Source organism: Stenella coeruleoalba (assembly GCF_951394435.1).
Source record: "Stenella coeruleoalba genome assembly, chromosome: 2".
Taxonomy (NCBI): domain Eukaryota; kingdom Metazoa; phylum Chordata; class Mammalia; order Artiodactyla; family Delphinidae; genus Stenella; species Stenella coeruleoalba.
In genome coordinates this window covers 133,745,345-133,760,011 of record NC_137147.1, presented here as the reverse complement: position 1 = coordinate 133,760,011, position 14,667 = coordinate 133,745,345, and the positions used below count along the sequence as shown (strand labels likewise).

Genomic DNA, 14,667 nt, shown 5'->3' with positions numbered 1-14,667 from the left:
CTAGAATAGGTGGGGTTGGGACAATCTAAGAAGAGCCGGCGGATTGGCTGGGAGGGCTCAGTAGAGGTAAAAGTGATAGAGTTGGGTTGTGGGGGTATAAAGAATGGCGGGGGGTGGAGGTGTGGGGCTTAAAGGGGGCTGAGGCCAGAGGGATCCGGCAGCGAAGGTAGAGGGAATGGTGGGCGAGGCCGGCTTCAAAGCTGCAAGGAGTCCGTTGCGCCGGGCTTAGAGGTTCGGGAACTTTAGGGGAAATGGGGGAGGGAGCCGTGTGAAAGGATGGAGTGGTTTAGATTTCTGAGACCCAAGTTTTCTAAAAGTAGGCAGGTGGTATTGTTGTTTGGATCAACTAGCTGCTTAGGGACAAGGGAAAGATAGGCTCTTTGGGGGAGGGTGTGTGTATCGAGTTGTAGAACTGAGTCATCTCAGTCTTAACTAAAGAGGCTGTGAGACACCACCCCCTCTGCTGGGGACAGCATACAGAGAAGATGGTGCCACAAGATGAGAAGCAGTTGTTCAATGACTGGCAGGACTTGGATGAAAAATTATCCCGCTTGTGATTGATTGATGTTATAATGTTGTAAGGAGAATTAAAATGACCACCGAATTATTTTCTTTATTCTTTGGTTTACCTTTCTTTGATGCAAATTGTTTTTATTTTAAATGAACACTTTTGGCAACTGGATTTAATGTGGGTGTAAATCTTTTCATGCTTTGTTACACTATAAAAAGGGCTATAGCAGAATGAAAGTATTGCTTCCGGCATAACTCACTTTCTAAAGTGCCAAGAGAGGAAGTAAAGGGAGGAAGAGGCAAATTGGAATTTGAATCTTTCACAGAATGCAGAAGACAAAAGCAGTGCTTCTAAGATTAAACAGAAAATGAGGATTTTAAAATTTCTACTTTTTTGCCTAACTTTAAAAGTCCTACCTTTTTTCTCTAACCCGGTTTTTAAAAAATGCCTAAATCCAAACAGTTTTTATTGCTAGGAGTGTGATTACTTCCCCATGGATTTTTGAAGATACCTAGATATTTAAGTTTTTGGGTTTTTTTTTTTTTAATCTTTCTACCCAGTCCTAAAACAGTGGAACAACGCAAATATCAAGTCCCAACCTGTGCAGTGCAGCTTTTTCTTTCATGTGATGACAACATTGTACGCCATGTTGCAAGTCCTGTTAACCTAAAATTTGCCCATGCATAGTAATCCATTCAGTTATGGAGACTTGCTGAGGAAGCATAACTCAAGTGAGGTTTGCTGGGGATGGGGGCCTGGAAAGGAGGAAGGGAAGGGGGGTTGGTTAGAGGAGGAGAGGGTGTGAAAGGGGTGTGTGTTTGGAGACTGATTGGTAAGAATGCTGATAAACCTGCCCCCAGAATACTTTTGGCCTGAAAGCCTTTTCTTTTTGTATTCGTCATAGAATGTCATAGAAGTGAATCAGAAAGAAAGGGGATGTGAAGAGATTTACTAGGCTGTTTATAAAAAAGAAGCTTTGCCTCGTTTACACAATATTGATACCTGTTTCCAATTAATTACCTTAAAAATCTCCAGAGGAATTCCCCCCTGTTTGTTTTTTGAGTGCCCATTGCAATTTGAAACTCTTGCCTCCTTGCGTGTTTCTTTCTCTCATGTTGTTGAAATTGGATTCTTTTTGAGGCTATAATGTCTGGTTAGCATTGGCTCAGCCCACTCAAAAAGCAGGCTTGGCAGTTTGATCTGGGAAATTTTAAAAGTTTAAACCTAAGAGCAGTTTGCTAGGTTCTGCTTTTCTATGAGAGAAATCTTGCCCTCTGCCTGATAGCTCTGTGTCTTGCTTAGATGGTAATACCTTTCTCTGATGGGCCTGGGAACCTAAGCAATATTCTCTTTCTTGTAGGCAGGCCCTTCTTTCCCTTTTTTTAAATTATGGTTTTCATACTCGCAACCTCTGTACAGTGTAAACCCAGTTGCTTTTTCAGTAGTAAACAGATTAATGTTTGATAATGTTGAGGAAGAGAGATCAGAACACAGATGTTTGCAGACTCAATGTCATCTGGATTTACTTCGTTTTAAACCCACAGTAGTCCACCGCAGCTGAGATTCATACTGTATTTCTCCTCTTAAATCCTGTTCCTCTTCTGCATACTTTTCCTTACCCAACTCCCACCACCCCCTACCCTGCCCTACCCCCACCTCAAATTCCCACCACTTACTCATCTTAAAACTCAGGTTTACGGGTATATGTTTAATGCTCAGAACTCATACCCTTTACTGGAGAAAAGAAAACCTTTTTATACCTGCTTTACATTGTTGGTTTTTTTTTTTTTCCTTTTTCTTTTCTCCTTCTTTGTGGTTTCTATTAATCACTTAGAGGTTTACACCCAGTGTGCCTGCCGGGCTGTGCCCAGGTTCAGAGCCATGCCAATCGGTGGGTGAAGCTTGAGGCAGTGATGGAGCCACTGCAGCCTCAGCAGAAGCAGCAGCCGCCACAGCAGCAGCCACCGCCGCCGCCACAGCCACCACACCTGGCTCCTCTGCAGATGGATGCCAGAGAGAAGCAGGTTCAGCAGATGAGAGAAACCCCGTTCTTGTATGCCCAGAAGCTGGTCACACAGCAGACTCACCTTTCTGCCACACCTGGGAGGCCTTCTGGCAGCCCTGCCCTGGGTCCCTTAGCCAGAGTTCCACCAGCCCCAGCAGTGGCCCGAGTGTTTGAACGGAGCAAGGTGAACTCAGAGCCTGAGAAAGAGGAAGGAGGTTTGGAAGATGAGGATGGGGATGATGAAGTTGCAGAGGTGGCTGAGAAAGAGACCCAGGCTGCTTCAAAATATTTTCACGTGCAGAAGGTGGCTCGCCAAGACCCCAGAGCCGCACCCGTATCTGGTCTGCTTCCAGCGCCAGGGCTCCCACCACATGGACAGCAAGCTAAAGAAGACCATACCAAAGATGCTCCTAAGGCCTCAGCTTCAGTCTCCACAGCAGGGCAGCCGGGCTGGAATCTGGATGAGCAGCTCAAGCAGGTCAGTCTTTCTGGTATGGGGGCATTATTTGTTCTCCCTAAAGGCTAGCCAGGGAGAGGTACTGGACTGCCAGGGTCTGTGCCAGTCTGTGCCTTCTCAGCCTGCTTCAGTGACCAGCAGCCTAGACGTGAATAGACTGAGTTTTTTCCTCATAGTTGTTTTCTTGATTAGAGCAGTGAAATGTGTAAGTTACTCCTAATATAGATTGTTCCAAGTTTAATATGAAAGACCAAGTACAGTCTTCTTTTGTTTAAAGGAAGAATGAGGTTGCAACAGTGTTATGAGGGATATCTAAAAATGAGATGTGTGGCTCTAATTTCAGTTTTTCTAGTAGTAGTTTGATAAGAGAACAGTCTTGCCTAACACAGTGTCTTAGCTCCAGGCTAACCCAGGATCATGCTTTTTAAGGTCAGTTTTGCTGTTTTGCTCCTAAACATAACTGATGAGAACCTTTTGCATTGTGTATATTTTCCAGCAAAGAGCCTTTAGACATGATTTCATTTCACCCTTATATCACCTCCTTTGAAACAGGGCAGGGTAGACCTCATAATTCCCTTTTAATTTTTTTACTTTTTTTTTTTGCTGTTCTGTGTGGCTTGCAGGATCTTAGTTCCCTGACCAGGGATTGAACCCAGGCAGTGAAAGTGCAGACTCCTAACCACTAGACCTCCAGGGAATCCCTCACAATTCCCTTTTGAGCCAAGGCAAGCTTCAGTGATTCCCAAACACGGCAGAGCATCAGAGTCATCTAGGGAGTTTTTAAAACTATAGATTCCAGGGTCCTAATGAATTATCCTAGGGGGTAGAGCCTAAGGAATCTGTGCTCTTTGCCTTCTAATTCTTCTTGTGTTTCTGACTTGCCATGCCGCTTTTCTTCACCCAAAGAATGGGACTGATGATCAGTTCTTCCAGGCTAAGTGACTTGTTGGTGATTAGACAGGGAGTTCATAATAAAGCTGGTAATATTTGGGTACTCCCCATAAGCACATACACTCCATGTGGTCCAGTGGTGCTGTTGAGAAATTAGTTGTGAAGGGCTGTGGATTTACACAGGGCATCCGAGAAGTCATATGAGAAAGGTCCTTTGCAAACTGAAAGCTCAGCATCTTTCTATCAAGGCGCCCTGCCTATGCAGTTGATCTGAGTTTCACAGTAGCAGTGTTTGTAGTAGATCCCAGAGCCAGCAAGGTGGGGTTCAAATCCCATCTCTTCCATCTATTACCCTTGTGATCCTTTGGTAGGGCTCAATTCCTTTGAGCCCTCTGTGAAATCAAGATAACGAAGCCTACCTCCAAGGATGTTGTGAGGATTAACAGAACCAGCATGTGGTGGGTAGTAGTGCTCCAGGTGCTCTTTCATGCCAACAGTGCCATCCTCTGCTGCACCCACACAGACATGCTAGGAAGCAGGGGAGACGCTGAGACGCACAGAGGTTTTCCCTCAGATCACCAGGGAGGTAGTGGCAGAGCTCGGACTAGGATCAGAGAATGCCAGCTTCCCCGACAGCAGCAGCCTGGCCGCCAGCCCAGATCCGCCTCCCGGCTGATTGCTTTGGTTTAGCAAAACATCTGTGACTTGCCGGCAGCCCCCGCACTGCTGTGTGGTTGGCAGAGTTCCATGCTGGCCGCTGAGTCAGCTCCTAGTGGGATCCCGCCCTGACAGCACTGGGAAAGTTCAGGCCCGAGGTGGCTGGGCTGCCCCCGCCTTGGCAGCTGGCCAGCCTCTGCGTGTGTGCGGTCGTTCCTAGAAAGTACAGCCTCGTGCGAGGAACAAGTGGAGCTCCAGAGCCTGTCTGTCTTCAGGAAGTGCAGCAGGTGTTGAGGTCAAGCCATTAGAGCTTTGAAAAAAGACACTCTGCAGAAGTGGCGTGTGTGTGCACACACGTGTGCGCCATGCAGGCACCCAACACTGGTTCTAGACAGCATCAGCCCCGTGGCTGCACAGCTCAGTGCTTGGGAGGCTGGCTGTTGGCTTCTGAAACCCTTTGAGTTCATTTTAAGTTTCCGAGGCATACTCACTAATTATAGACTGCCTGGCAGAGCACCTGCCAGAATGTTTTTAAATGCCAGCGTAGCTGAGGCCTAATCTCGCACCCTAAATTTACCCTCCCCCTGGATTTGGAGATCAAGAGCTGGGTTAGGGGGTCACTGGGTAACGGTGACTTTAAACCTTAGATGTGTACCTTCTTTTCTCCTTTTGAATTTAGTTTTTCAAGATTGATTTGGTCTGTGCCCTCCTCCTTTATCTAATCCTTCTCCTAACAGTGGTAAATAATGTGCTTGGGGATTTTTAAAATGTTTTAGTTGTGCTTTGGAAGGGGGACTAAAAAAAAATATATCCTAACAGAGAGCCTTTAGAAACTACTACAAACTGTGAGACTAGCTTTTCTTAAAAATTGTTCAAAGTCTTTTGTTTCTTATGCAGTTAACTTCCAGAGAGCGGAAAAAGATCTTATTAATGGGTGACGGTGTCCATTTTGTTCTTTCACATAACAAACTTCTATTGAGACTTCTTTAGGCCAGGCCTCTGCTCCAGGGGCTAAGGCATGCTTCTCCCTTGAAGAGCTCACCAGCTAGGTTTAGCAGAGACAGTGTGGGAACTCAAGGGGGATTGAGTCTTGGGTTGCAACAATTTTGCTCTGTCCTGACTCAGTTAAAGCCCAACTGTCCAGTCTGAGCTATGCTGCAGATATTTTAAAACAGAGTTTTGTTTCAGATATTCATACACCAAGATAAAGTTGATTTTGTCTACAGCATAGCTAACATAGCTTGGTAGATCAACAGAAATACTCAAAAGTATTTACAAGATTTGGGGCTGGTGTGGGGGCCGCAGCGGGCATCTGCCAACTGCAAAGCAAAATTTGGAACGCTTAAGGACTCCACAGATTATCTTTTGTTTCTGAAATCACATTCTTATAACGTGTAAAGTCAAAATTATTTCATGTTTTCTCCTTGAAGAAACTCTTAGAAAGTAATTTGCTTCTCAAGGCCTGGATTGTTAGAAAGAGTGTGGCATCCTCTGACACCAGAGCGATGGGAAGATGGATAACGCCATTGAGCCAAGCTTCTAAAACCCATCAGATTTCGATGGGCAGAGTAAATAATTGTAAAACAAGACAGCAGAGAGCTGAGTGTCCCTTCTCTCAAGGGAGATCAGTAGAAGCCTGTCAACATACAACCAGCTAGGGGTGTTGCTGGCCTGTTAGGGGTGGTCTTCTGTCCTTCTGGAAAGAGAGCAGTTCAGGCAGTGCAGGCTTTGTCTGTCTTGAGCCCATTAATGGAGCCAGTTTTCCAGAAGGGCATAGACTCCTTCCCATAAGATAGGAAGGAAGATGAATGATGGCTTAATGGGCATATGAGAGCCAGAGAGTGTGTCTGATTTTCTGTGTATGTTGGCAGTCTCTTGCATTACTGAGTGTGAGAAGGAGGAAGGTTGACTGACTGCTTGGTCTCCAGAATCCATTACCAAGAGTAATGAGGTAGTAGTGAGGTGTGGTCTCTCGGGCTAGGCCTACTTTTCTGGGTACGTACTGCATGTCTTTGGAACATTTGATGCTTTTAGTAAAGATTGTGCAGACTATTACCTGAAAATAAATAAGATCATGAGCTTTCTCCACTTTCTTTGTAAGTCTACTTTGCATGGCCTTAGCTCCGATATTCATAGTGGAATCCATCTAGATCAGTGTTTCTCAGTTGGAGGTGATCTCCCCAACCCCTCCTTCTCCCAAGGGATATTTGGCAAAGTTGAGAGATATGTTTAGTTGTCATGACTGGGGCAGGTGGAGCTGTGCTGCCGACATCGCGTGGGTGGAGGCCAGGGATACTACTAAACGTCCTGCAATGCACAGGACAGTCCCCCACAACAAAGAATTTTCTGGCCCCCAAATGTCAGTAGCGCCAAGGTTGAGAAACCCTGCTTTAGACTGTGTAATTAGAACGAGAACATATGCTGTGCTTTCAGACACTGCCCTAAACTCTTCCTTTGTGTTTTGGTCCTGGTAACTGAAGTGTTTGGCAACCTTGAGTTTTCTTCACTTCTGTTTTCAGTATCCGTGTTGAGTGTGTGTCTTCTGTCATCATCTGGTGAGCAGACTGTCCATCACTCGGGGGAGGATTGGGACCTAGGACTTGCGCTCTCTTATTTGGCTCTGTCAGTGGCTCTTCAGCCTGGTGTTCCATGATATCTAAGATGTCAGTGGTGATTTGTGAGAGCGCTCGGTCGCTCTTCTAGACTTTAACCCCAAAAGGTCAAGGCATAAACACTCAGCAAACTTGTTATGTAGTAAAAGATGTAATTATTAAGTCAGCATTGGTTTTGGAGCCAAAAGATGTGGATTTGGATCCTAACTCCACCACTTGCTTGCTATAGTGCTTGGCACAGATGTCCTACCCTACCTTTCTGAACCCATGCATACATCTCTCCCAGAGGATGATAATCCTCTCTTGCCATCCTCAGGGAGGAATTTTAAAGATATTACAAAGATGGAAGAAGAAAATGAGTGTGAAAGATCTTTGTAAAATTTATACCATTAGGCAAAGATTAGGTTGAATGGTCATTAGCACCTAAATACTTTTTGAAGCTGTAATTTTTCAATTTTTACTATCTTTGTAGGGTAAGATGTTCCATAAATCTTAGTGCTCTAAAGCAACTCCTTTTCAAATTTTCTGGAACTGTGACGAAACTCTAGTATTCTAGGGTTCTCTGAAGCATTTCAGGATTATGTGAGTTAAAGCCATTGCACTCTTGAAGCTGCTTCTTTCCATATTAAAATAGGGATATTTCTCCTTTAGGTAGAAGTAAGCTTTGTTTATGTTGAATTCTTATAAATACATGATTAGGGACTTAACTTGGGTCTTTATCTTTCTTAGCAAAGACTAATCCCTCCATGTGTGTCCCAGATCCCATCCCCTCCTAATTTTCAGGGGCCTGCTTCATCAGTGAACCCATTTCCCTGACTCTTGGAACTCTCTTCTGAAGTTTATTCCACACTAACACATGTTCTACTATCCCCAAATTAAAAAAAAAAAAGTCTCCTTTTAATCAGTAAATTTGCCTGATTTGATTGCTACCAGGAAATGAGAAGTCACTTTTTATTTTTTTAATTTTAATTTTATTTTTTTTGGCCATGACACTTGGCTTGTGGGATCTTAGTTCCCTGACCAGGGATCAAACCTGGACCTTCTGCAGTGAAAGTGTGGAGTCCTAACCACTGGACTGCCAGGAAATTCCCGAGAAATCACTTTTTAAAAACTCTCCCTTGACTGCACGTCTCTTTCCAGCATGTTCTGTAGTCCTGACTTTCCACGCACTTACCACAACAAAGCCTCTCGGAAATCGTTTGCGCTCCGTACCTCCACTTTGTCACCTTCTGCTCACCCTCAACACACTTCAGTCTGGCCTCTCTCTCTTCCATATCCCTGAAGTTCCTCTTGGTAAGGCCTCCTAGTGATCACCATGTTTCCAAGCCCCGCCAGCTCTCACCTCATTTGATTTCTCTGCAGTATTGAATTCAGTAGACTCCTCTCCTTGAAACATTTTCGTTTCTTCCTTTCTGTAGCCTCTCCATTGGCTTATTTTCTTTAACCTCTTTCTCTTCTTCTATCCAACCTCTAGAACTCCAAGTTCCCCAGGGCTCCGTTTTAAACCCTCTTCTTTATATGCTTTCCCTGGGCAATTTCTTTTACTTTCATGGCTTTAAGTACTATCCACAAGCCACTGACTCAATGTGCATTGTTTGAGCCCATGTTCCCATTCTGAGTTCAATGGATATATTCCCAACTACCTTCTTGGGATGTTTTACTTAGATGTTTTACTGGCACCTCACGTTTAATACATGTAACTCTTAATTTCCAACCTACTCCCACGCAATTATTTCCTCTATTTTCCTTCTCTGTAAAGGGCATTTCTACCCACTTGGTCATTCATATCAGAAACCTTAGAGCTGACTATCTTTGTATACCTCCTACTCTGTCGCTCCATCTGGTAATGCCCAGTTCATCACCAATTCTTATCAGTTCTCCCATCTAAATATCTAGAATCCTGCCACTTCTCTTCTCCACCATCACCTACTTGACCCACGCTTCTTACCTACTGTTGTAACTATCAACAAGTTTCTGTGTCTTCCCTCCTCCATTCTCATTCTCCACACAGCAGCTAGAGTGATCTTCTAAAAACCAAATCAGATTATGTCACTACTTTAATGCCCTCGAAGTTTGTCATCAGTTGCTCTAATTGTAAAACCCCAAATCTGCATAATCTGATCCCTGCCTGCTTCTCCAGCCTTATTTTTGCCAGTATCCTGACCTATCACTGTACCCCAGTCACCCTGGCCTTCGCAATGCTAGTCGTTCTGCCTAAAACATTCCTTCAGGCTCTTACCCCAGCTTCCGTTTTCACCTTAAACATCACTTTCTCAGAGGCACTGTCTTCACCTTTAGTGTAGGTCATGTTACAGGCATACCTTGGAGATATGGCGGATTCGGTTGTGTGTATCACAATAAAGTAAGTCACATGAATTTTTGGGTTTCCCAGTGCATATAAAAGTTATGTTTACATTATACTGTAGTCTAGTAAGTGTGCAAATAGCATTATATCTAGAAAAACAGTGTACATACCTTAATTAAAAAATGCTTTATTGATAAAGCATGCTAACCATTATCTGAGCCTTCAGCAAATTGTAATCTTTTTGTGATAGTAACATCAAAGATCGCTGATCACAGATCACCATAACAAATATAGTAATAATGAAAAAGTTTGAAATATTTCGAGAATTACCAAAATGTGACACAGAGACATGAAAGTGAGCAGATACTACTGGAAAAATAGCACCAATAGGTGTGCTCCAGGGAGGTCCGCTCCGTGCTTTGTGACGGCCTAGAGGGGTGGGACAAGGAGGGTGGGAGGGAGGCTCAAGAGGGAGGGGATGTGGGGATGTATGTATACTTATAGCTGATTCACTTCGTTGTACAGCAGAAACTAACACAACATTGTAAAGCAAGTATACTCCAATAAAGATAAAAATTTAAAAAATTGGTGCGCTCAACGCAGGGTTATCACAAACCTTCAGTTTCTAAAAACAATGGAGTACCTGCAAAGCGCAGTAAAGCAAAGCACAATAAAATGAGGTATGCCTGTATATGTTGTCACTGAACATTATACTTTGTGTGGTTTATTTGTTTGATATGAGTCCTGTAATAGATGGTAAGCTCTAAGAGGACGGGGACCTTGTCTGTTTTGCTCATCATTGTGTCCCAGCACCCAGCAGAATAATGTCAGATAATAGGTGCTGCATAAATATTTGTTTCCTCTGCTTTCTTTTAATTTGCCCTGGTTGTTTTTTTTTTTTATGTGAAGAGCACCATTTCATTTCTTTAAAAAAAACGCTTTTTTTTTTTAAGAGCAGTTTCAGGTCACAGCAAAATTGAGCAGAAACTACAGTGATTTCCCATATACTCTCTGCCCCCACGCATGCACCGCCTCCCCCCTATCAAAATCTGCACCAGAGTGCTGCATTTGTTATAGTCGATGAACCAACACTGAACCATCATTATCACCCAAAGTCCATAGTTTACATTGGGGTTCACTCTGTGGGTTTTGACAAATGTATAATGACATGAATCTACCATTATAGTAACATACAGAGCAGTTTGGTTGCCCTAAAAATCCTCTGTGCTCCAGCTATTCATACCAACCTTTTCAGATTGACTTCTTTCACTTAGTAATATGCGTTTCAGTTTCCTCCATGTCTTTTCATGGCTTGATAGCTCATTTCTTTTTAGCACCAAATAATATTCCATTGTCTGGATGTGCCACAGTCTGTTTATCCATTCAGCTACTGAAGGACATTTTGGTTGCTTCTAAGTTTTGGCATGTATGAATAAAGCTACCATAAACATCTGTGTACAGGTTTTTGTTAGACATAAGTTTTGAACCCATTTGTGTAAATAACAAGGAACATGATTTCTGGATTGTATTCAAAGAGTATGTTTAGTTTTATAAGAAACTGTCAAACTGTCTTCCAGAGTGACTGCACCATTTTGCATTCCTACCAACAGTGAATGAGAGTTCCTATTACTCCACGTCCTTGCCAGCATGTCGTGGTGTTAGTGTTGGGGATTTTGGTCATTTTGTTTAAATTGAATTTTCATTGAGATAATTGTATATTCACGTGCAGTTCTAAGAAATAATTTAGAGAGATTCCTGTACACTTTGTCCAGTTTTCCCCCAATGGTAACATTTCATAAAACTGTAGTACACTGACAGCCTGGCTATTGACATTGATATGATCCACTGATCTTATTTAGATTTCCTAAGTTTTACTTGTACTCTGTGTGTCTGTCCTGTTTTTAAGCCTATTTAGTTGTATGTTTAACACATCTGAAATTCTTTTTACTTAACAAATGTGTTTGAAGCTGCAGATTTCTCTCAAAGTTGCTCTTTTGCTGTATCCCACAAGTTTTGATATGCAGTGCTTCCATTGGTTAGTACTAAACGTTTCAAAATTTCAGTTGTGATTGATTCTTTAACCCATGAGTTGTTCGAAAGTATTTTTTAGTTTTCGAATACGTGGGTTTTATCTTTTTAAAAAATATTATGGCTTATAATTAAGCTCTAACCATCGTTGTTAGAGAACTGGTGCATTATCAGTTTTCTGGAATTTGTTGTATTATCCTTTGTGTTGGCCTTGTGTATGATCAGTTTCTTTAAATTCTCCATATGTGGTTGGAAAGAATGTATATTCTATATTTAATAGAGATGGGGTTGTATATCTGTATGTTGGATCAAGCTTTTTAATTGTGTTATTCAGATCTTCCTTATCCTTACTAAGTTTGTGTGATCACTTTCAGAAAGAGGTGAATTTAAATATTCCGGTGTAAGACTAGCTTTCTTTCTTTCTTTTTTTTTTTTTTTGCAGTACGCAGGCCTCTCACTGTTGTGGCCTCTCCCGTTGTGGAGCACAGGCTCCGGACGCACAGGCTCAGTGGCCATGGCTCATGGGCCCAGCCGCTCCACGGCATGTGGGATCTTCCCGGACTGGGGCACGAACCCGTGTCCCCTGCATCGGCAGGTGGACTCTCAACCACTGCGCCACCAGGGAAACCCATGACTGGCTTTCTTTTGATTAGTATTAGTGCATTTTTTCCTTGTACATTCCAGTCTTTATATATTGAGACCACATACAAAAGACCTATAATCTGTCTTTTTTATTAGGTTAATTTAATTTAATCCATGTAGTTATTAGAACTGGTGATAGATACATTTGGACCTATTTCTGCCCTCTAACTTTGGTTTTCCAGTTTAACCATACTTTTTCTTTGCTTCTTGTTTTCTCCTTTCCTGTCTTTTGTTCGTTTGATTGAATATTCTTTTCTTTTTTTTTTAAATTAATGAATTTATTTATTTTTGGCTGTGTCGGGTCTTCGTTGCCGTGCGCAGGCTTTCTCTAGTTGGGGCGAGCGGGGGCTACTCTTCTTTGTGGTGCACGGGCTTCTCACTGTGGTGGCTTCTCTTGTTGCGGAGCACAGGCTCTAGGTGCACGGGCTTCAGTAGTTGTGGCATGCAGGCTCAGTAGTTGTGGCTCACAGACTCTAGAGTGCAGGCTGAGTTGTTGTGGTGCAGCAGGCTTAGTTGTTCCACAGCATGTGGGATTCTCCTGAACCAGGGCTCGAACCCGTGTCCCCTGCATTGGCAGGTGGATTCTTAACCACTGTCTTTTTCTCCTTTACTGGCTTAGAAGTTATGCTTTCTGTTTCTATTCTTTTGATGATTAGATTTAAACTTTCATTACTGACTTTTTATACTGCTTTCTTTTTTATTAATTAATTTATTTATTTGGCTGCATGGGGTCTTAATTGTGGCACTCGGGTTCTTTGTTGCTGTGTGTGGGATCTTCGTTACGGCATGTGGAATCTTTAGTTGCGGCACGTAGGATCCAGTTCCCTCACCAGGGATTGAACCCAGGCCCCCTGCATTGGGAGTGTGGAGTTTTAATCACTGGACCACCAGGGAAGTCCCCTACACTACTTTTAAACAATATTAGGATCTCAGAAATTCTAACGTAGCTTCTGCCTCTCCACTTCCATCATCCAATATTCCAATTTGTTTTACCCCCACCCCCAAATTAGGGTTTTTTTTTTCCCCTACCAGTCAATAGTTATTTAAACTTTCCAACAAGTTTATCCATCTTTTTTTTCACCATTACTTTTTATATCCCATTCTTTCCCTTTGGGTTCAGTCTTCCTTTTTTAGTAACGCTTTTAGCAAAGATTTGTATATAGTAAACTCAGTCTTGGTATGCCTGAAAATTTTTTTTAAATGTATGTCTTTCTTGGGACTTCCCTGGTGGTGCAGTGGTTAAGAATCTGCCTGCCAGTGCAGGGGACACAGGTTCAGTCCCTTGTCTGGGAAGATCCCACATGTCACGGAGCAACTTAGGCCGTGTGCCACAACTACTGAGCCTGTGCTCTAGAGCCTGGGAGCCACAACTCCTGAGCCCACGTGCCGCAATTACTGAAGCCCACGTGCCTAGAGCCCGTACTCCGCAACAGCAGAAGCCACTGCAATGAGAAGCCCGCGCACCACAACGAAGGGTAGCCCCCACTTGCCACAACTAGAGAAAGCTCTTGAGCAGCAACAAAGACCCAATGCAGCCAATAAATAAAATTAATAAAAAGTAAAAATAAATGTATGTCTTTCTTTATCTTGCCCTTATTCTTGTACGATTGTTCACAGCTTTAGATTCTAGATTGACCATTATTCATCTTAACGCTTTGAGGATATGATCCCATTTGTCTCCTAGCAACTGTTTTTGCTCTTGAGAAGTCTATTATCAGTTTAATTGTCACTGTTGTGAATCTTTTTTTCCTCTTTCGTGGCTTTAAAATTTTTACTGACTCTGCTATTTTGCACTTGTACTAGTGTTCTGGGTTTGAACATATTTTTATTTACCCCACTTGGGCCTTGATCTGCTCCTTCAACCTGATTTGTGTCATTTTTTTTCCTTGGCTGCTATTTTTCCTTGACCACTGTTCCTTTTTTTTTTTTCTCTTTAAAAAATATTTATTTATTTGGCTGTGTTGGGTCTTAGTTGCGGCACACGGGCTCTTCGTTGCGGCCCGCAGGCCTCTCCCTAGTTGTGGTGTGTGCGGGCTCCAGAGTGCGTGGGCTCAGTAGTTGCACCCTGTGGGCTTAGTTGTCCCACAGCATGTGGGATCTTAGTTCCCTGACCAGGGATCAAACCCATGTCCCCTGCACTGGAAGGCAGACTCTTAACTACTGGACCACCAGGGAAGTCCCTTGACCACTATTGTAACAGAAGTATTTGAACCTTCTCATTTAGCCTTCTTTGTATCCTTTCTTTTATAACCTTATCTCTTTATGTCTTTCTCCTGCATTCTGGAATATTTTCACATTCTGTTTTCCAGTTTCTAATTCTCTCTTCAGCTCTGTCTATACTACTTAATCACTTTGAAAAAAGTTTATCTTAATATTGTGTTTTAATATCTGTTCTTTTTTAGTTTTAAAAAATCTGCCTCTTCTTAACATATGGTTTCTATTTTTTCCTTTAGCTCTTTGAACATCTTTAACTTTTTTTTTTTTTTTTGCGGTACGAAGGCCTCTCACTGTTGTGGCCCCTCCCATTGCAGAACACAGGCTCCAGACATGCAGGCTCAG

The 14,667-nt window shown here is 42.8% G+C and overlaps 1 protein-coding gene across 4 annotated transcripts in view; it reads left to right on the top strand.

Annotated features, from left to right (window-relative positions):
• Nucleotides 1-14,667, top strand: part of ARID3B (AT-rich interaction domain 3B) — a 54,417-nt gene that overhangs the window by 482 nt on the left and 39,268 nt on the right. For all 4 annotated transcript variants that reach the window (XM_079914226.1, XM_079914224.1, XM_079914225.1 and 1 more), the window contains exon 2: nt 2,346-2,994. In XM_079914226.1, the coding sequence (XP_079770352.1) occupies nt 2,425-2,994 (570 nt within the window). In that variant the 5' untranslated portion in view covers nt 2,346-2,424. The remainder of the gene's footprint in view (nt 1-2,345; nt 2,995-14,667) is intronic.